Below are 22,026 nucleotides of genomic sequence, written 5' to 3'. Positions count from 1 at the left end.
TATGGCAGTTCCCCACAGCTCTACAAAGCATTTTAGTGACTTTTGGCTCATTGCTTTGTTTTTGTGACCTTCAACTTTTCTCTCACTGCTCTCATCAAACCTCGTTTCTAGTCACAGCAGGCATCTGCTGGACTCGCATTTGTAAGGTGGACACATACACGAATCCGAAAGAACGCTGCTGCTGCTCCATGTCTTCTGGATGTGTAAATAGGAAACTAATACTAATAATAACTTAAAATTAATTGCTAACGCATTCATATGCTAATGTTATGTTCAGAGCTGTTGCTGTTTCCCCCAAGTGCCAAGAAAATCAGTACTGCTCTAAAAACAAATCCTACTGCTATATTTGGAGAGCAGTTCGTGTGTGCATCTGTCTGTGTGTCTGTCGCTGTAACTGCTCCATCTAGGAAGCAGCTAGGGGCACGAAATTTTGAAGGAAACTATTTCTTGATGAGGCCTTTCAGACGACACAAGTTCTTTTTTCCCTTGTGCATACCCTGTGTGATATATGGTAATACTGTGAAGAGGCGAGTATCTAAGTGGTTGGGGTACATACCTCATGGGTGTAAATTCCCTGAGCAATGAGTCCCTGGTTCAACTCCCGGCTGGCCAGACCATTTGCTGCATGTCACTCTCTTTCCCAACATTTCCTGTCTGTCTTCACTGTCCCTATCAAATCAAACCATAAACAAATGAATTTAATCAACTAAGTCACATTATTTTAATTAGTTAAATCAAATTGAGTCAAATTAATAAAATTAGATTATATTCAATCAATTAAATTGAATTAAATTAATGAAACTAAATTAAATTGAGTTAAATTATTAAAATTACTTCAATTACATTAAATTGAGTTGAATTAATTTAATTATATCCACTCAATGCAATTAGATTAAAGTTAAACTTAACTCACTAATGATGGGTTATTCATTTCTCTTGGCTGAAGTATAAAATGTCAGACAATACTGATATTACATAGTTTTTTGATTGAACTACTTTTATTTTGAAGACTACCCCCGAAAATAAAAGTATTATATTGGACAATGACGTAAAATGTGTTTAGGATTCTCAGGAAAAAAAAATGATTTCACAAATAGGATGATTTTAAAAAGGAAATAAATAAATAAACAACCACGAAATATACATTTAAGGAACAAATTACAATTGACAGATCTAAATAATGCTGAATGTAAATATCCAGTTTTTAATAATTGATTAATCTTATTTTATTTAGCTAGTCTGAATAATTGAGTGTAGGAACATAATAAATGCAGATGCTTCCTGTCAGCTCATGGTGGACCAAATCATCACGAAGACACTCAACGTTCGCTTTTCCTTTCATTTGCCACCCATCTGTATATACAGCACCAATTTTGCTCTTGTTCGAATGCCTGTTTCGGTGTGTGGAAGTAACCCTAACCCTTTTTTCTCCATAGAGGGTTCCCATTTCAGGCTTAACTGCCCCTGCCTCTCCTGATTCACCCCTCTCCTACACTCTGTCTCGGCTCATTGGGGGCACTAACTACACCGTGTGGATGGCCTCCAGCACTGTGCAGGGGGATGGAGGGGTCCGGAGCAAGACACTAACCTTGTTCTTACCGGAGGACGGTCAGTCAGACACACGCACACACACACACAAACACACAAGCGTACACCAAAATAAATTAGTTAAAATAAATAGACATACACTTAAAATACAACTCATGAAGCCAAATATTTGTTGTATACACCGATTCAGAGTCCCACTGGAGGGCAAGTCTGCACACTTTTTCCATAACTCTTCGACTTCAGTAAAAAAAAAAATTACATAAAAACTATGCGATTGAAACATAACTTTCAGCCTGTCACTGAAAGGAGGTAACTGTCAGTCTGGCAAAATGGCGCTATTTTTGTCTGCCTGTGACACTGTGTCTTGAAGACAGACAGTTTGTGTTTCCTTTTACAAAGAATGAGGAAAATTGTGAGGGATTAGAACCAGAGAGAAAAAGAGAAAGCGCAGAACCATTTACGATTTGATGACAGAGAGAAAATCAAAGCCTGACATGCTGTGTGAAAGTTCAGGCTGTGCAAACTACAATTGCACCATTGCCATTGTCATATAATATTTTGTTATACTTAGATATCTCCAGTGAAAGAAGTGTTTGTAAAACTGATCTTTGTTTTTATGTGATTTTGGGAAAAATGGTGCAGACAGCTGCCTCAGACTTTGTCACGTACAGTCACATATTTATCTGTTGTGATTTGATTTTCCTTGTTAACATTTTGCTTGTCAAGTATTCTCTGTCTCTGAATGATCACTGCCCATACTGACTCTGTATCTCTGCCTGTGCTCTAGCTGCTTCACTCTCAGCCAGGCACCGGACCTCCAGGGCACCTTGTCTCTCCCGCACAGCCAAGCCCAGCAGGGGCTCACTCCCCTGGGCTCAGACCCCCACACACACCTGGTCCCTTACATCCACTCATTCATCTCTTGGATCTCTCAAGTTTTATTTACCCATTCCCCTTCATCTCCCCTCTTTTTTCTACCTCTGTGTACCATACATTATTTTTGGAGAGTCTGAGACAATCAACAGGATGAGTATTTTCGGCTCAATCCCTTCCAATCCCAAGGTTTTCATTGTATGAGTTTTCCTCCTAAGTGCCTCTGTTTGTTTTTGAATGGGCTGTTAATTTTTATTGGATATTGTTTCTCTGTCTTCTACTGTACTGTTTTACTTTGCTGTGTTTTGTGTTGCTATTGTTCGACTTGATGTACTGTTGTTGATTTTGTTAATTACAACAATGCTACCAATGATTATGAAGGGGCTAGTGACAGATGATGATGATGATGATGATGATGACGACCGGCATGCTGTTGATTTTCCCTCCCGTGTTAGAGTGTGTAAGAGTAATTGATGCCCTAATTTATTGGCTCACAGCATCGTAAGCTCATATTGAAAGGCTCACAGTTTTCAACCGGTCTTATCACTGGTAGTTAGTAACAGTAACACAATGCTACTTGTCTCCCTTTTCAGTGCCTAGCGACTCAGTCCGAAACCTGACGGCTCAGATCTTCAGCTCGACAGCCATCATCGTCAGCTGGGACCCTCCCCTGGAGCCAAACGGCCGTCCTTACTACCTGCTCACCATACAGGAGGTCGGCCCCCCCAAATGTATCCAGCCAAGGGACTCCAGCAGTCAACAAGACCATCAAGCATACCACAACTGACAATGTCTTCCTGTTCACCAAACTCAAGAAGTATTTCCCTTATATGCTGACTGTTACCCCGGCAACTGGTGCTGGCCCTGCCTACAACCATACCAGCGCAATGTACCTGAGAACAGATGACGACAGTGAGTCTGTCTACACAATCATTCTCGTATGGAGTGTAATACATATGTTTATTGTGACTCTGACCCGTGTGTGTGTGTGTGTGTGTGTGTGTGTGTCTGTGTTTCTCTTTAGTTCCCAGTTCTGTTCCTCTGTTAGTGTCCACCAAGAACTTGTCGTCGTCCTCCATCGCTGTGGTCTGGCAGCGCCCTCTGGAGGCCAACGGGGAGATAACTGAGTATACCCTTACGCTGTTCGGACCAGGGGGCTCCATCACAGCACACACCCCCAACACCTCCTTCATCCTCACTAACCTACTTCCATACACAGCTTACAACCTCACTATTACAGCAGCAACACGTAAAGGCTCCGGGCCTTATCTGCTGCTGCAGCTGCACACTGATGAAGGAGGTTAGTTTGGAAGCGGGTTTAAAATTTCTCTAGGATCCTAATGAGATGGTATTTCTTTATTAAGCTATGGGTGGATACTGTATATACTGTCTGTTTGAGTCTATCATCTTCTCTATCTGTCCAACTTTGTGTCTCAGGCCCCATGTCCCCTCCCCGTAATCTGACTATATACAACCACACGGCGGTGTCTGTATGGCTGAGCTGGGAGCCTCCTCTGGAGCCCAACGGTGTGGTGATGCAGTATGGCTTCAGGATCCGGGACCTCATCACACACACTGTCACACACCAGGTACCATTAATTTAACACACCGACAGCCACTCCACAATAACAACAACACACACACTTACACACACTCCGGAGAGCCACTCAATAGGAGTACACACAATCCAACCGACAGTAGGTCTAATTAGACACTCCAGGTACCACTCAACAGAACATTATACTTATACACACGTGCACATATGTGTGCCGATACAACAATTATTCGCTCCGGTAATCGGGATTTGATGATTTAATCTGTTGTGTGCCTTTTTTTTTTTTTTTTTTATGTGTATGTGTGTGTGTGTGTGTGTTTGTGTGTCTACAAATGTAGAATTCCTCTGGTCTGTCAACCACAGAGTATCTATCAGGCTTCAAGCCTCATAGCTCCTATGAGATCAGTGTTTACAGTTACACCAGAGTGGGCCATGGGAATCAGTTCAGCAGCCCTGTGACCTTTACGACTAACGAGTCAGGTAAAGTACACACCGTCTACGCACAAGGGACGTAACACTGAAGTAGGTTACTGCTCACAGAGTGGGGTTTAGAATTCAAGTTAAAACTGAGATCTGTATGGTCACATAAAAGCAATCTATACACACAAGACATGACAGTGTAAGAACTTAGAAGAAAAGAGGAAAAAAAAGTTTAATGACACAGGTATTAATAGCATTTGTTGATCCATAGCTGGACGATACTGTCCAACAGCAAGAAGGTACATTATGCCGAAAAATGCAAAAAAAAAAAAATTCAAATGCATTTGTTAATCTATACACAGAATAATATGACGATCTATTTGACCTCAGCTGTTCAAAATCATATGGCTTCTGAGATAAAAACTAAACCTTCCTCTGTTTGTTTTAAATAAATCCAAAACACATTCCTGGTGACATTAGCTTAAAGCAGTTGTAAAGGGCATGTGTGGAGTCACTGATGATCACACATGCTTTCCCCCGGCTGTGCAAGAGATGTCTGTGTATGCCAGTAATTTTAGAGCTGAGGTTAACAACACCTTGCCATCCTTTCTTGTCCTTTGGACAAAAGAAGGTATACCAGCAAATAAATATGAGTAGGTATATAAATAAGACACATAAAACATTGTCAGTATTCGATTCCGAAGACGTTCAGTTTATGTAGGCAGAGGAGACACAACTGAGTCTTTTTCATCTGTATGTCATTGTGAAAAAGGCTCAGCAGCGTAGACAAGCCGAACGTGATTCCCCTCAGGAACAGTTCATTAACAGTAATAGCATAAGATAAAGCTCAACAGAAAGCTGATTTGTTTTGTTTTCACAAAAATAATATACCACGTACCAGAGTCCTGTGCAGAGACAAAATGGGTAACAGCAGGTAACTGAATTTGGTTCTTTCCTTTTACAGTTGACAGGGAAGAATACTAACGAAAGCTTAATGTGATTATAACAACGTCACTGTTTCACTCCTCTCTTTCTGTCTCTCTCTCTCTCTGTCTGTCTGTCCGCAGTATCTGATGTTGTGGGGAACCTGTCTTGCTCAGGAGTGAGCTGGGACTCAGTTCAGCTGTCCTGGGATCTTCCAGCCAACCCTAACGGGGAGATCATTTCTTATGAGATTCTAGTGGAGGTAGACTTGCAGTCCTACGCACACCAGTCTCACTCACCAGAGTACACAGTGACTGGGCTGTCACCAGACCAAGAGTACGTACTCACTGTGGCCGCAGTCAACTCTGCAGGACGTGGGGACAGAATAAACTGTACTGCTTCTACTCTTTCTGAATCAGGTAGTAGGTCTTATTGTAGCACCTTCATCATTTTGTTTATCCAGGCACAGCTGAATATCCAGTAGCAGCTTTAAGATGAAATCCTCTTTGTCTCCTCTAACAGTTCCAGCTGCCCCTCACTTCCTCACCGTCTCTCAGGTCACACCTAACAATGTGACACTTCAGTGGGCTCCTCCGCTCTCCATACCGGGCCTGCTGAAAGAGTACCACATCATTGCACAGCTGCTTTCAACTGTTTGCGAAACAAACATCCCACCAGCTGCACAGCCAGCCTCAGAGGACGAGCTGACCTCAGATTGTGTGGACTCTCATGTCACAGTGTCACTGAATGCTTCGGACGGCGGTGAAGAGAACAACAACAGCATCACGCTCCAATCCCTAAATAAATACAGATACTACCGCTTCAGAGTGGCTGCTGTGACCAACGCCGGAGTTGGAGAATATACGCACTGGAGTTATGCCCGGACCCTCGCTGGAAGTAAGAACATCACAGTGATTATATGACCGTTCTGTGTTGCCATCGGAGTGTTGGCAGTTAGTGAGGACCTCAGCCTCTGGCGGCTCCTAAACAACAAGACCTACGGCATTGTAGAGTAGCATCATTCTCACGATGATGATATGTCTCAGTATCATGGCGGAATCTCTGTCTTTAAGTGTTAACATTTAAAGCAAGATTAAGCATCTTGAAAGGTAGTAATCTGGCAATGAAAAACGATAAAAGAACCCATATTTTTTACTCACCTTTTATATACAGTATCTGTTAGTTCGATATAATTTCAATAATTTCATTTAGTAGAACACAATCTGCACTTTGTGTTTTTCTAATCTCCTCCCTCAGACCCTGATGCCCCTCCCCGTGATCTAAAAGTGACCCCCACCTCCAACAGCCTTCGCATTGCGTGGGATGCTCCGGCTGTTCTCTCTGGGCCGACGTCGTATCTTGTGCAGGTCACCGCACTGAATTACATTTGTACACACACACAAACTTGAACGTGTCATCAATGAAGGGGAAAACACAGGTAGATGTTCTCAGAACACATCAAGATGGTGTTATGTCGGTCAGAGTTTTTAAAACAGCAGAAGCAACTCAAAGGCAGGTTGACATTCTGTATGTTGTAAAGTACAAACAATATGAAAAAAAGTGTTAGATGTTTCCATGAACTGTGCTGTTACGTCAGGTGGATGGTCCTGGTTTGAACATCTCAACAGTCCGGGCTCCAGGAGAGATGACAACTGTCATTGTGACTAACTTGACTGCTTTCACCCGTTACTCTGTGACTATCACTGCCTTCACTGGTCCGCTTGCACTGGCAGCCAGCGATGGGAAAGCTATTGGACCTACTGAATTTCAAACACTGGAAGAGGGTATGTGAAAATTTCCATCTAGGAGCACCTATTACACTTCTAGCCAACCTGTAGATTCGACCAAATATCTATTATTATTTTTGTCACTTCTACTCTGTCCCCAGAGCCCAAAGACCCTCCCAAGAACGTGATGGTATCAGTTATCCCAGAGGAAGTGAGCCGTGTGAAGGTGACCTTCATGCCCCCAGAAGAGCCCAATGGAAACATCACTGCCTACTTGGTCTACATCTATGAAAAAGACCAGCTGGTCAAGAACATCAGCCTTAATATCATCCAAAAAGAGCATAACACACTGACTGCTGTCATAGAGGGCCTAAAGGGAGGACACAGCTACAGTATACAGGCAAGGAAGATACACACATTGCACACACAGGCATGCACGTTTAGAGTCTCTCTAGTCACACACCTGGAGCTGTAACAGCAGAGGAGGCAGAGCTCTCAGCACTTCAAAACCCCTACAAGCTTGCATGTGATCAAATTGTTGTTTTTTTTTTTCCCTTTAACTCCTTACTGTGCCCTTCCCCTTTTCTGCTGTCTTCTTTCTTTTTGTTTGTAGATTTCAGCAAGGAACGGGGCCGGTAGGAGCCCGCCCAGCCCCAATGTCCAGATAACTACAGGAATCAAAGGTACAACTCCCTCTTTTTTCTGTCTGTCCTGCTCTACAGTGTTGCAGCAGTGCAGCACAGACGCTAGGCAGAGAATTGCCAAGGCACGGTACTATTGCTCAGTATTCAGTTGTTCTGACACAGTAAATGTTACTCAGCAGTATTATCTGGTCTTTGTTGATGATGTAGAGGTGCAGTTTTAATCTGAATATTCAGAGCAGTAGTTTGTCATGTTTTATTCGTAAATGCAACAGAATAAAACCTTTTCTTCACACATACTGTATTCACACGACAACCTGTTTGTGTGTGTTTGTGTGTGTGTGTGTGTGTGTGTGCGTGTGCGCGTGCACTCCTCTTTGTTCACACGTGCATGTGTTCCAGCCCCGGCCAAGCCAACCCAAAGACCCCAGGCAGTATTGGGCCATGGAGGGGTTGCCATGGTAACCCACAGGAGTATCACCATCCGCATGCCTGCCTGTTTCTATAGTGACGACAATGGACCAATCGCGAAAATTCAGGTCATCGCGGCTGAGTCAGGGGGTATGACTCTTCAAAAACATTGACAGCCATCACTTTAAGTTGAATACACTTGGGTATCGGTCTTGTTTGTGCTTTAAGCCTCAAGTAGAGTCTTGTTTTACAGTATGTCACGCTGTCCTAAGCTCACAGAAGACAAAATATAAGCAAAAGCTGAAGGGCTACACGTCAGAAGAAGTTTGACTCAGTTCCCCTGCGATCCCTTTTCTCTCTAACTTCCATCCTGTCACAGTGAGGGACATCCAGAACCTGACCAACTGGAAGAATGCATTTTTCGATCATCCTGCCCCTTACCTGACTGACAAGGGGTTCCCCAACCCGCCATGTTTTTTGAGGGATGCGGCGTCACGCGTGGATGCACGCGTCAGAGGTGTTCGCAGTGTGCCTGGAGACGGCCAGACCCTTGTGAGGCACAATCACACAACGGCAGGAACGTACGTGATCGGGGAGAACAATGACTGCATGCAGGAAAACAATACTGACAATTTCTGCAATGGACCTCTGAAGCCTAACACGGTCTATGTGTGAGTGCGCTACACACACACACACACACACACTCAACCACGCAACAATTTAAAAACTGTTGTGTATACGTTGTATAATAATGATGAGACTGAACTGTTATTTTATTATTTACCAGGTTTAAGTTCAGAGCCACTAACATCAAAGGCCAATACACAGACTCTGAGTACTCTGACCATGTCAAAACCGCAGGTATTTATATTCATCCCTGTATTACTCCACCTCAAAAAGTGAAAACACACGTTTAGTGCCATTTGTTGTTTTTGTCTGATGTTGTCCATTCTGTCTCCTGTCCCCCTCTCTGTAGTGGAAGGGCTGTTGACCAAGGAAGAGCAGATCATTCTAGGTGTTCTGCTTTCCTTCTTCTTGGCTGTGTTACTCATCATCATCATCTGTGGCTCAGTGAAGTAAGATGGCAACAGGCATTCATTCATTTGCCAACATTCATTTACCTACACACTGCCTTGATTGCCATTTCGCATTAACACACAAAAAAGCTCGCTATGGGCAAATTTCCCCATAAGTTATTACTAATTCTGCATTGCATCAATTGCAATAAATGTTTCCTTTATTAATTGTAATTCTGTATTTACCCTGTTATTAACCAGTTTGTTTGATTGAATTGCTCGTCGTCAAATGTCAGGATCCATCAGCGCAAGAAGGAGGGCGGGACTTATTCACCCAGAGAGGCAGAGATCATAGAGACCAAGTGTAAACTAGATCAGCTGATCGCTGTGGCAGATCTGGAGCTGAAACAAGAGAAACTCAATCGGTAAGTCTGTGTGTTTAGTTTTAATCTAAAAGCATCACTTTTCCTAATATAACACACATTTTTGGCAGCTGAGGCCGGTTGCAAACTACATGACTTCAGGCTTGATTTAGCTGCTCCAGACAAGATTTTGAATCAACGAGACAAAAATCTCTTTGCCACAGCCAACTTGACGTGTGCTGCTGTCAGCACTAAATCTTCTAGTGTTGTAGAGTTTGTGCAGAAAATAGAAGCAGCAGCGCCACGACAGAAACACAGCATGATTGTGGCTTTGAAGTTTACCTTCAGTTCTCTGCAGCACAGGCAAGTCATCCCGTCTGCATCTCCCTAACCATCCTCTCCTACAAATTCAGGGTTTAGCTCTTCTGGTTTTATCCTTTTCTCGCACAAACAAGTGCAAAGCCACTAAGTGCTGCAAGCTGCTTTTCCTTCTCAAGCTACGGTTTTGCATCAGGTGAGAAACAAAGTCACATTTATGTTATGTTTTGGTGTATGGAGGTCACTGATGGCTCAGATGAATTTAGAAACTAACAGGAAGGAAAAGCTTTTAAAATTAGAATACTAAGTATTTATCAAAGTATTTGTATGTATGTTTTTATTTGCCAATGTAGACATCAGCATTGAAACAACCAATAAGCATATAAAGCTCTCTAAACACCTTCCCTTCCCAACATCAAAAGAATACCGTCACCCACACGAAACAAAAGCAAATGAAAACCAAAAATAGATGGGTCCAAGTAGGTGTAAAATGTGGCTGTCTTTAAGAGGAAGTGGATGAGCAGGAACATTAAAAACATAAAACCCAAGATACAGGATAAATAAATGAAAGTGCTTCTACCTGGCAGATAACTGTCCCTTATCTCTGATGTGTAAAAGTAATATAACTGCACCACTTGAGAAAATATTTGCCTGCTAATATAACATTTTTTAATATGCAGTTACCCTTTGAAGTCCTGAAAAAAGAGAAAGCAAATCCTTTGAATAATTTGCCTTCCACTTATTTAAGGTGTCACACACATTTAAGAGCAAAGATTGTAGGTTTTTGACAGTTGCATGTTGTGCTCCTCCAGCTTTCATGGCGTCATTAGGACAGTGTCTCTCTTGCTTTGTTGTGAACAGTGTCTCTCCATGTCTTCGACGATGAGATCTGGATAAACGACACCCTTCTAAGCACGGTTTATGTTAAAATAACACACCTTGTCACACGAATGGCACGAATAACTTTCCTTGCATGCATTGACTCACCTTGGCTTTATTTTTCCTCTCACTCAGCACTCTTCTCCCACCAGGTATTCTTCTTTCTTCTTTAGACGGAAAGAGATTTATGTCATCCAGTAAGTTGGACTTTCTACCGGTGCTGCACGTTTTGCTGTGTATAGTTTGTTTTGCATGTTGTACTCCCGTTTTTTTTTATCAATCTGAGTGTGTCATCATCATGTTGCTTTAAATCATCCGTGTTTATTCAAAATTTGGCAGAGGGCGACAGTTCAATCAATCAGTGACGTCAGAGTTTTGCATACAGCCTGCTCCTTTTCCTCTCCGTCACTGACAGAGACCGCAGAGCTGAGCTGACACTCCTCTGCTTGAGACCATTTTAATTTGTTTACTCACTCACCATCTCAAAATTACTTGGAAGGCTTAGCAGTCTTAGAGGGTACAAATGGTAAGCTTTAATCAATAGCTGAGGATCTGTATTGCTACAAGTCTTCAGTAGTGCAAAGAAAAGCCAGGCACGCGGGAATAACCACATGCTTTATTAAGGTTTACTGATGTTTACGTATTCCTTTAGAACAAAACATCAGTCAGTGTTGAATCAAAGTGGATTTGATTTAAAAAAAAAAAAAAGTTACTGTATGTTTAAGCAAAGGAGGTGTATCAGCTGTCATGACCAGAAATACCACAGTGTGGGCTGTGATTGAGTTAATTTGTTTATTTTGGTTGATTTTTGCTGTCTGTTTTTGTCCAGGCTTCTCAGCTACCGGAAATCACTTAAGTAAGTCCTCCTGCATAAATAATGTGAAAGTGCACACAGTAAGTGCAGCATAGATCTGCATGTCCTGTACTGCACAGTATTACATGTGTTAACCTAGAATAAGTTTACAGAAAAATAGCACATTGTTGTCAAGTTTTCGTATCTATCTCTCTCGGTTCAGCGTATTTCTCTCCTGTCCTCTCTGTCAGGCCTGTCAACAAGAAGACTTTTCTGCAGCACGTAGAGGATCTGTGTGCCAACGACAATACCAAGTTCCAGGAAGAGTTTGCTGTAAGTGTTTGTCTACAACGTGGAGCCGTGTTTATCAAACTTCTAAACATGCATATGATATATAAATAGGTTTGAAATTGTAGGAAATTGCCTGCAATTACCAAAAAAAAAAAATTTGCCGATCACAGCACAGGCAGAGGAGCCAAACACAGACACACAGGTAGGCTGATGCCATGAAGTAGCTTTTAATAAGTGAAAACAGGCTTATAGTCAGACAGGTGGACAAGATGGCAGGCAGGTATCTAGGTGCAGACAACAGGGAAATAAACACAGGTCGCAGGTACTCAGTAAAAACCGAGGAACATGAGCAGACGACCTGACAAAGGACTAGTGACAAGGGCAGGTGTGTGTGTATTTATGTATATATGTATATTTGATATATTATTTTATATACACACGCATACATACAAACACAGAGAGCCTGGGTGATGAGAAAACTGGGATCAGGTGTGTGAGTGGGCAGGGAAAATAATGTGATTACAAATAGAAAGCAGGTGTGCAAGCGGAACAGGGACAAATATTCCGGGGACATCTTATGAATTAAAGGACAATGGCAGGTCTGAAGGGGGGGGGGAGCGAGCCAAGGGCTGGAGACGGGGGCCAAGGGGAACTAGGACGCAAACTGTGGCAACAACCAAAGGGGAGCATGAAGGAAAGTCTGCTGTTGGTAGACAAGATACATCACACGGAAAACAGATAAGAAGTGTACTTTAGTGCAGACAGTGAAGATGCATGAAAAGTGATTGCAAAAAAAATCAGTGCCAGTTTTAGTATTGTTTTTCTAAGATCCCAACAAAATAAAATTTTCAAGAACATTGTTTTTTACTTTTATCTTTCACTTAAATCCAAAATTTAATGTCTAGCAGTTTTAAAAATACAGGCTATGACTTTTATCCTTCATGTACAGCATGGGCATTTATGTGAATAGCGATGTATTACATCTTCTCTCCCCCAGGAGCTCCCAAAGCTGCTACAGGATCTGGCCGCCACAGACGCTGACCTGCCCTGGAACAAATCCAAAAACCGCTTCCCCAACATCAAACCTTGTAAGTGGTCAGGGTGAAAATTAGATTTCAGACTAATGATACCTATTTGAAATTTATCGCTTGTGTTTTTGCTCTGACATTAACTGCATGTGGATTTCACCACCACTTGCACAGTTGCGTTTCACCCATTTCAGCCACCCTCTTCTCAATACTCTGTGTCTAGACAATAACAATCGAGTGAAACTGCTGTCAGAACCGGGCACTGCAGGCTCTGACTACATCAACGCCAGCTTCATCTCAGTGAGTACCAGCTATCTGCAGCTAAAAGCCCGTGGTTAACCCGGCGGGTTGCTTCCACTTGATAGTAGTTACACAGGTGTCAGACACATTTGTTGCAAATAGAGAATTTTTTTTTTTTTATAGACTTTTCTCATTCCCTTTCTGATTCTGAGATAGATGGATAGTTTTTTGAGCTTGCACATAAAAGCCTGTCTGTATGTTTTTCTGTGTCTCCAGGGCTACCTGTGTCCCAATGAGTTCATAGCCACCCAGGGTCCTCTGCCCGGCACAGTGGCTGACTTTTGGAGGATGATCTGGGAAACAGGAACTCGCACCATAGCCATGCTCACTCAGTGTTATGAAAAAGGCAGAGTGCGTTATGAGAGATTTGCATTATGAGACACTGTTATGAATCACCACCTAGTATCAGCATTCATAGGACAAGCTGGACTCCATTAGGGCTCTATTCATTACCAGGAAAGTTATATCTGCTACAAAGGTGTGTGTGTGTGTGTGTGTGTGTGTGTGTGTGTGTGTGTGTGTGTTTGTGTGTGTCTTTTCAGATTCGGTGTCACAAGTACTGGCCCGAGGACAACAAGCCAATGTCAGTGTTTAGTGACATTCTCATCTCAAAAGTGTCAGAGGAAGTCCTTCCTGACTGGACTGTTAGAACCCTGAAAGTAGAAAAGGTAACTGAGCTAATAACCATTCAAAAACACACAAGGTATACACAACACGTGCTGTACGTATACATACTGTAAAGTCTGGAACACCAGAAAAACAGGCAGCAACAACTTTATTCTTACTACTTACTAATTTTCCACATTTATATCTAATTGATAAATGTAAAACTAACAAAATTTTGACCTAGGTTCATTTTCCTCCTGTGGATTTCTTACATACTTAATAACCTCTTAAAGGTTAAAACTGTTCTTAATCTATATCATTCTTATTGTCAACAAAACTCATGAAAAGACTAGAAATCAACAGTTAGCACATCTCTCAATATTTTCCCAGTTCCCTGGCCTGCCCAATGTCCCTAATTCCCTCCAATCCTACTGAAGACGTGTATTCTAAAAACAGGTCACAAAGTTTCTATAAAAAAAATATATATACTATATTGTTTTTCTACATACTTTTCTGAAACCAGATGGGCACTGTAGTTTTAATCAAATGTTAATCAAACTAAAGTTAATAGTGTATTTGTTTGGGATTATTTTAAACCACAGATCCACTGTGCTGGTGTGTTTACCGCAGTGTTATCATGTTTTGAGATCAACTCAAAATAAACTACAGTTCCCTTGTTGATGTCAACGAAGGAACATGTTTCCCATTGCAACTGTGTGGCTCATTGATGTGTTGTTAATAGTTTTTGGCTGGATCGCAGCAGCAGGCCAGCCCTATAAACGCAAATGTCCGTGACTGAATGACTGACTGAATGAAGTAGTTACACCATTGGTCAGCCGGTGGTGCATACAGTTTTTATTATGTCATCAGGAAGTTTACAGACAGTGTTGCCATTTTAGCACCTTTTGTTGCTAGATTTACCGACTTTTCACTCCATTTTAGCCAGTTTTCCTCCCGGAAGCACCTAGTGACAAAACTAGAGACTTTTAGGACAAATCTTAGCAACTTTCCTTAGAGGAGAGTCGCCAGTCTTGCCCCGCAAGCACGAGGTAAGGCTTTCCCTCCGCAGACACACCTCTCTATGCATCTCATTCAATTGACCATACGGCAGCTGACACAGACGTGAATGAGCTTCTAACTTTCTCTGAGTGATCATTTTACAAGTAAATATAGTCAAAATCACAGCACAGTCGTGTCTTTAACTCATGTGTACGCTGATTTTTGTCAGATGACGTCACGGTTATAAAATCAGGATTTTAGCAGTGCAGAGCAGCAGCTTGGAAATGGCTTGGAAGTGACTGCTGGTAAACATTTAGTCTTAATGGGCTGCATTTCAGTCGCTATTTAATACTTGTTCCGCTCTCTGACAACAGAAAAAACTTGTAGGAATGTATATGTGAACACAGACAGTAGGAAAGAAGCAAACAGATAAAGGGCATCCAGCCACATAATAGGTTTTGACCTAATCTTGTTGAACAAAAATGGAGCTCTATAGCACAGACAAATCAGGTTTTGGCCACACAGACACACTTGTTAGATAAATCAATTCGATATTTGTTTTGGTCTTTTCATGCGATTTTGTTTTTGTTTTGTTTGTTTGGTTTTTTTGGACAGTAGTAATAAATGTACAAAATATCACTATTTATCCTTTAAGAACTGTTGTGCAGTGAGTTATTTGTCAACAAAAAGCCCTCCCACCTCTGGCAAACAGAACCTTTTGCTGAGTGTATTTTATCAGAACTATCCGCAAATACTTTTACAGTAATGGTTTGTATTAATGTAATTAGTATGTAAATGTAATGTAACTACAACATAGATACAGATGTAACCGCCATCTTAGTGTAGTCATCATGATGTAAATGTTGGAATTTGCATAATGATGCCTGAAACTCAGGTACCGATATGAAATTTTACTTCCTGTCTTATTTCTTGAATTAATTCCTCTGTGCAGCACGGACACTACATTCTGGTTCGCCACCTCAACTACACATCGTGGCCTGAGCATGGGGTCCCAGAGTCCTGCACCACCCTCATTAAGTTTGTCAAAGCTGTCCGAGCCCATAGGCACGACAACACCACTATAGTGGTTCACTGCAGGTACTGTGGCACCTCAGTGGTAGTACACTAACACTGCATAAATTATAGTAATGTCCTTTAAAAATGAAGTGCACTTATTCGTTTATTCTGTCTTTGATCACTGTAGCAACTCATACTGTGCTTAACCCTCAAATATGTCATTCTCACATTCTCACTCCGCAGTGCTGGTGTGGGAAGAACAGGTGTGTTTATTGCCTTAGACCACCTCATTCAGCACGTCAGAGATCACGACTTTGTGGATATTTATGGCCTGGTGGCCGAACTGCGCAGTGAGAGGATGTGTATGGTACAGAATCTGGTGAGTTCACATCAAATAAAGCAGTACGTTTTATTCCTGTGTTTAAATTTTCACAACCTAGAGAGAATAAACAAATACAGAGAACTGTATTTCGTCTTAAGTTGTTCCAGTACGTTTAAGACCAATCAGTGACTCAATTGGTATGATAAATGGCAGTGTAGTTGTCCTGCTTTTTACTCCATGCAGTGATCCCATCCCCATGAGGAAATATTTGGAAAAATATCCTTTTGACAAAGGAAATGATTTGGCAGTGGATTAAAGGCATATTCTGAGCAGGACTCCCCATCTTGAAACAGCATGGTCCTTTCCTAAAATTACCCCACTCAGTCATTACTTATGGACCACTGGTGTCTGTGTCTGCAGGGACCCCTCTGCATAGTGGCTGCGCTTCTTCTCAGTACTATTTGTTTTATTATTTCTTGGTGTTCTGTACATTTCTATGAGTCCACATTTTGGCAGTGAGGTTTGAGCCTGCAGTGCTGGGCAAACCAAAAGCAACCAGTGAGGACAGGATTCGTGGAGACTCGTGCTCACTGTGCCAGACAGCTAGCTATTAGCATAGTAGTTCAGTCATATACAAAGAGCCTTAGCTTTAAGATCCTATCATTCAGATCAATTATTTTAGAAAGACTTGCGCACAGTATCTTTGCAGACAGATTTAACAAGCCCATAAATTAAGCATATTATATGAAATATTTATGTGGACGTAAAAACAAAGGCAAATGTTAAGTTATTCTAAATGTCCATCAGATCTTGCAGAGGTACTTCTTAGTTCCAGTTTCCTGCTGTACTTAACATTCTTTACACATGGTTTTACAATAAACAATCTGACAATTATTGAATCAGGGATGTATTAAAACCTGTCTTGTAGTTAGATGGCTCCACATCCCCAGAGCACAGCAATACACTGATATGAGGGGATGAATATTGGATGAAATTATGAAGCCAAGAGGCAGGTTATACAAACACATTTGCCCTGCAGTTCGGCTTTTAGAGGGCTACAATACATCAGATGTCAAGGCACAGGTCGTATCAGTAAATTATTTTCAAGCTATTCATTTTTGCAGGAAGTTAGCTGTCTCAGCCAGATAAGGACTCTACGTAGCATGCTCTATGGGCAAAAAAAACCAAAAGCCAGATGAAGCCTGAAAAACCTTTTTGGAGTATTTGCGTGGGGAGCAACTTTCCTTTGAATGAAGGAATGAATGAAGTGCTATCTTGGCACACATACATCCATGACTGCGGCAGCTAAAGTATTGAGATACAAACTGTTTTACACATCATAATTTAGTCCAAATTTTTGTTCTTCACATATTTTGGCTCTTTAAGCAAGTTGGTTAAAAATCAGCTCTGATAAGTTTGTGTCTTGAAAGAAAAATCGGATAACATAAGTATAGTCACATTTAAGCGATCCACAATCAGAAATTCATGTACTTTTTCCACTATTTTTTTGTTATTGAAGGCAATTTTTTTGCCTTTATGAGACGGGAGACGGTAGAGAGCTGACACAAAAGCTGAAGTCAAACCAAGGTTGTTGCCATTACATGGTCAGCATCGGCCACCACGACACCCTGAAAAGGAATATTACTAGAAGACTTAATACTACAACAAATTCATTTTTATGCACATTTGCTCAGTGTGGGATTGATATAAGATAACTAGGGCTGTAGTCAACCACAGAAAATTTTGGTGACTGCAATCTTACTTACTCTTCAACCAATCGATTGGTCGTGGGGGGGAAAAAAATCTGCATGTTATCCATAGATTAACTTAATCGGCCACAGGGCTATGAGTCCACACCTGCTAGCCTTATTATCCTAAATTAAATATACATAAACATAACAAGCTAGTATTTGCAGCATGTTAAATCATTTTAACCTAATTATTTTATACTGAAACGACAACAGACTAAGAGCCGACCAGCGTGCACCTGCCCATATATTCATGATATCCGAGAATGGAATTAAATCAACTGGTGATCCCAGCACAAGAACTATTGAGGAATATACACTCAAAGCCTCAAGCATTAAACACACACTCTTTTAAGAAAATGCAGCCACACCAACTTCTTTGACATAGTGTCAGTTAGTTTGGAGCCGACTCTGAGTAAATAAAACATTAAAGTTAGACTTAGCAGTCTCCATTAGGTCGGGCGAGTTCAAAGTTGTGAAGGTAGTCTGTCCCTCCCACCATCGTGGTAAATAATGGATTCATCCTGGAAGGCTATTGATGTAGCAATTTTCTTCTTACAAAAGTAAGGCCAGTGATTGGCTGACCATGTTTAGCACATCGACCAACCAATCGACCAGTAGACCTAAAGATAACATCAAAAGGTACAACATCTGTCATTGTATTTGCTGTCAGGCCCAGTACATCTTCCTGCACCAAAGTACGCTGGAACTTCTAAACAACAAAGGCAACAGTCAATCCATCTGGTTTGTCAGCTATTCTGCTCTGGAGAAGATGGACTCCCTGGATGCCATGGAAGGTAGAAAACATCTAAACACACACTCAAAGACACACACTCCCCACAGCATAGTGTTCACTCTCCACATTTGTCGTGGTCTACAGGGGATGTTGAGCTGGAATGGGAAGAGACCACTATGTAAAGACAAACTGAGGGACAGCGCACCTGAGGGAGAGTGAGTCTTTGGGACGTGACCTGTGCACAGACCCTGGACAGGACCGTCTCCCCCATGCAAGGGAAGAAAAAGTAGGAGGAGAACACAGTCTGAACTGAACGGTCTGTCAGTCGACCTAACACTTTGTTGTTCCACTTCAACCCACTTCTCAGCACAGTCTTCCCTTTATTGAACCTGTCGTCTACTTGTTTTCAAAGAGAGTGAGAGAAACAAAAGGGAGACAGGTACAAAGAATTTCAGAAACAACAAGGATAAAGGAGAAATGGTGAGCTGATGGTTAGAGCTCTGTCACATCTGTAGGCCTACAGGTACTTTGCACAAATTGATTTCATTGTGTATTGTAATTACTGTATTATGTTATCTGTTTTTGTAAAATGTATTCAGCCAAAATGGTGGTGGGGGGGTTCCCAATCTCTGTTATTCTGCCTGTATTGAGGTGTTATTCATCCTTTCTCATGTGTGATTTGCAAAAATAAAGCAACTTGTATTTTTTTCTGACCTTGATACTTAACACTACAAGACATGAGAATGTTCTAAAGAGACTCTCGTACATCAACTTTAATCGTTTTGACCTTGCAATATGTTTGCAAATTACCATATTGCTGGTCTTTTTGTTTAGACAACAGAACAAGACTCCCGTGGAAAATTGTGTACTCTAAATACACACATACGCAGATGCACAGACTCACTACAACACACAACTAGCCATTCAGCATGTACAGTCAGATTCAATATCGCGTTGGGGCTGACCTCATCCTCTAATGAATGAGTTGAGACCCGATTTGCTGAGAGGACATAGGAACACCGATGTAGATTGATTTCTCGTAAGCTCCTTCATTCCATTGCCCTCCTTGCACACCTGGTGCAGATTCATCCATTAGAGAGGCCAGCAGATCCATAGACACAGACATCGTGGAGACGATATTGATGTCAAAAGCAGTCGAGGATCATCATAGACGAGGCTGAGGCCGAGAGTAAAAACTACTTTATTCTTTCATTCTCTTCAAACAGAAAAAATTAGAAATATTCCATTAGTAAACATGTTGATCTTTAAGAAATCTCCTTTTTAGAAACATTATGAGGGTGCAAAGATTAATGACAGCGCTCAACAGTGAGGATTCAGATTGGTGCGTCTCCATGACAACCACAGAGAAGCCGGGGGTTGGGGAGAAGGGGTCGGGCAGAAGGGAGGGAGGAAGTAGAGAGAGTGGAGAAAATGACATCAATTAACCCAACATGCCCTGACAATAATGATACAAAGATATAATCAAACTCCTCCCTTGCGCTGTAAATGAAAAAGTAAAACAAAAAATATCATGCTGTCAGTCAGAGTTTACAGTAAACAAAGTGGGGAGGCTGACTTGAGAAATCAAGCAGTTTCTCAGGTGAATCTAAGCTGGATTTGTTGTTGCTTTGGCAGCTATGTGCACGTTTATGTACATCAGTGTGTGTGGCTGTTTGAGCATGTGTGCACTTGTATAATCTACATATTGTGTGTGTGTGTGTGTGTGTGTGTGTGTGTGTGTGTGTGTGTGTGTGTGCATGACCTGTGGTTTAAAGTACGTATTAACCAATACAGCATAGCCCTTTACACACCTGAACAGGTGACGAAGCCATCTCTTAATAATCCTGTAATAATATGACATGGTAATTTAATGATGAATATAGATCTGTAATATCTGTATGTGTTGCCATGGTAACTGGAGTGTATTCTATAAAAGCTGCCTGTTTCCCGTCTCTCGTAGCAGTAGGATTTAGGACACCCCCCTGATATTAAATGTGAATTATAATAACTATAATATCCTTTTTTTTGTTTTAAACTAGATCTTCTCTGTACAAATACATACGTAGATACACACACTGGGCAAACCAATTACTTTTTCAGAATAAATCTATGTTATCTATTTACAATATATCTAATATATTCTGTGCTGCAAAAGGTACAAGACATGTTTGGTGTGTCCCAGTTGGATGATTTGTGATCTGCTGTACAAACTGGCTCAAGCTCAGAACCATGACAGGCAACACTTTGATGAAATCAATAATTATTCCATGGACATCCTCAGTTTTCCCCCTGATTTATCATTCAGTAAAAAATGCATCTCTACTTATATAAGATTTTAATTGTACAAGGAAAAATAAAATTCGTGAGAGGGGGGTGTTGTTTTTGTGAGGTGACCTTGGTCTACCCTGTGTGCATCAATTTTTATTCATGTTTAAACTACAGCTAAGACTTTTCTGGGCAGAGATATTGCCTAAATCCAAAAGTAACATCAATATTCACACTAGGTAATGCATTAGGAGTAAATGTGCAGGAGGAGAAAGGCTTTATCTGCCTGTTTTAGCCTTATTTTGGATGAATTACTGCTGCCCATGAATAAGCGGGCTGAACACACAGGACACAAGCACTCAGCCCTCAGTACAACTCAGAGGTGCAGATATTACATGTTACAGTGCAGCAAATCCCTTTCTGAGCTCTAGCAGAGCAAAACGCCACAGAATCAGGGCAGTCATACACTAAAGCTTACACAAGTTTAGGAAAACACACAACAAAGAAGCACAAAAAATTATGATTGTCATCAGGATATGGTTTTAGGTTAGTTTAGTGAGCAACAACGTCTTTGCTTACTACACTATACTGTACATGACAGGGTAGAGATGTTGGAACATTTTTCCTTGTTCTTCTCTTCTACCTCACACACACTGATTATCTGTTCCTTATAAAAACCAAAAAAGCGAGTACTCCTGTTTCTTCACATTATGCAGAGATGAGAAAATGATTAGTGTGGAGAAGCTGTATTAGCTGTGCCTAAAATGATTCCTGACTGAGTGTGGTATCTACTACTGAAAACCTGGACCCAACAAAGAGGTGTGACCTTCATACCAATATCCTGAAAGAAAGCAAAACAGTTTTGTCCTTCATATTCTAAGCGATCCCATGTACTTTCATGGCTGCCAGTTTGCTTTTCTGACATCGCCCCTCAGTTTCATGGTCAGAACTCACAGACAAGTTTTTTGGACAGGTAAATGCAAAGTCATGGATCTGTTAAAGACTGTGAAATCAAAACAGACAACAGCATCAGCTACCAGGTGACATGTTGGAGGCAAAGAAATGTCATCAAAACCCCTCCATGTTCAAAAGAAAACACTGCTGAGTCAAGACTGTGATTAGATTCTTGTTGGTTTTCTTTTCCTTCGTTCCTTCATGCAACTCATACAGTATATTCCTTACTGTTTTTTTGCAATGCTTTTATCTTACCATTCAAAGTGAGTCGACGAGTGCTCTGGCGTGTGTGT

At 41.4% G+C, this 22,026-nt stretch overlaps 1 protein-coding gene across 1 annotated transcript in view; it reads left to right on the top strand.

Annotated features, from left to right (window-relative positions):
• Nucleotides 1-19,221, top strand: part of ptprq (protein tyrosine phosphatase receptor type Q) — a 39,716-nt gene extending 20,495 nt beyond the window's left edge. Inside the window, 28 exon segments of the mRNA XM_040134000.1 lie at nt 1,437-1,608; nt 3,015-3,141; nt 3,143-3,333; nt 3,446-3,721; nt 3,859-4,010; nt 4,315-4,456; nt 5,464-5,739; nt 5,843-6,217; nt 6,578-6,687; nt 6,918-7,104; nt 7,209-7,447; nt 7,661-7,730; nt 8,091-8,249; nt 8,479-8,770; nt 8,887-8,960; nt 9,076-9,175; nt 9,412-9,540; nt 10,827-10,871; nt 11,504-11,530; nt 11,719-11,800; nt 12,756-12,846; nt 13,010-13,086; nt 13,303-13,437; nt 13,629-13,754; nt 15,644-15,789; nt 15,952-16,087; nt 18,452-18,575; nt 18,659-19,221. Of these exon segments, the coding sequence (XP_039989934.1) occupies nt 1,437-1,608; nt 3,015-3,141; nt 3,143-3,333; nt 3,446-3,721; nt 3,859-4,010; nt 4,315-4,456; nt 5,464-5,739; nt 5,843-6,217; nt 6,578-6,687; nt 6,918-7,104; nt 7,209-7,447; nt 7,661-7,730; nt 8,091-8,249; nt 8,479-8,770; nt 8,887-8,960; nt 9,076-9,175; nt 9,412-9,540; nt 10,827-10,871; nt 11,504-11,530; nt 11,719-11,800; nt 12,756-12,846; nt 13,010-13,086; nt 13,303-13,437; nt 13,629-13,754; nt 15,644-15,789; nt 15,952-16,087; nt 18,452-18,575; nt 18,659-18,696 (4,098 nt within the window). The 3' untranslated portion in view covers nt 18,697-19,221.
• Nucleotides 19,222-22,026: the final 2,805 nt, after the last annotated feature.

Source organism: Xiphias gladius, chromosome 8 (genome assembly GCF_016859285.1).
Source record: "Xiphias gladius isolate SHS-SW01 ecotype Sanya breed wild chromosome 8, ASM1685928v1, whole genome shotgun sequence".
Taxonomy (NCBI): Eukaryota; Metazoa; Chordata; class Actinopteri; order Istiophoriformes; family Xiphiidae; genus Xiphias; species Xiphias gladius.
The sequence above is the reverse complement of the archived record's forward strand: the minus strand, read 5'-3'. Positions and strand labels throughout refer to the sequence as shown.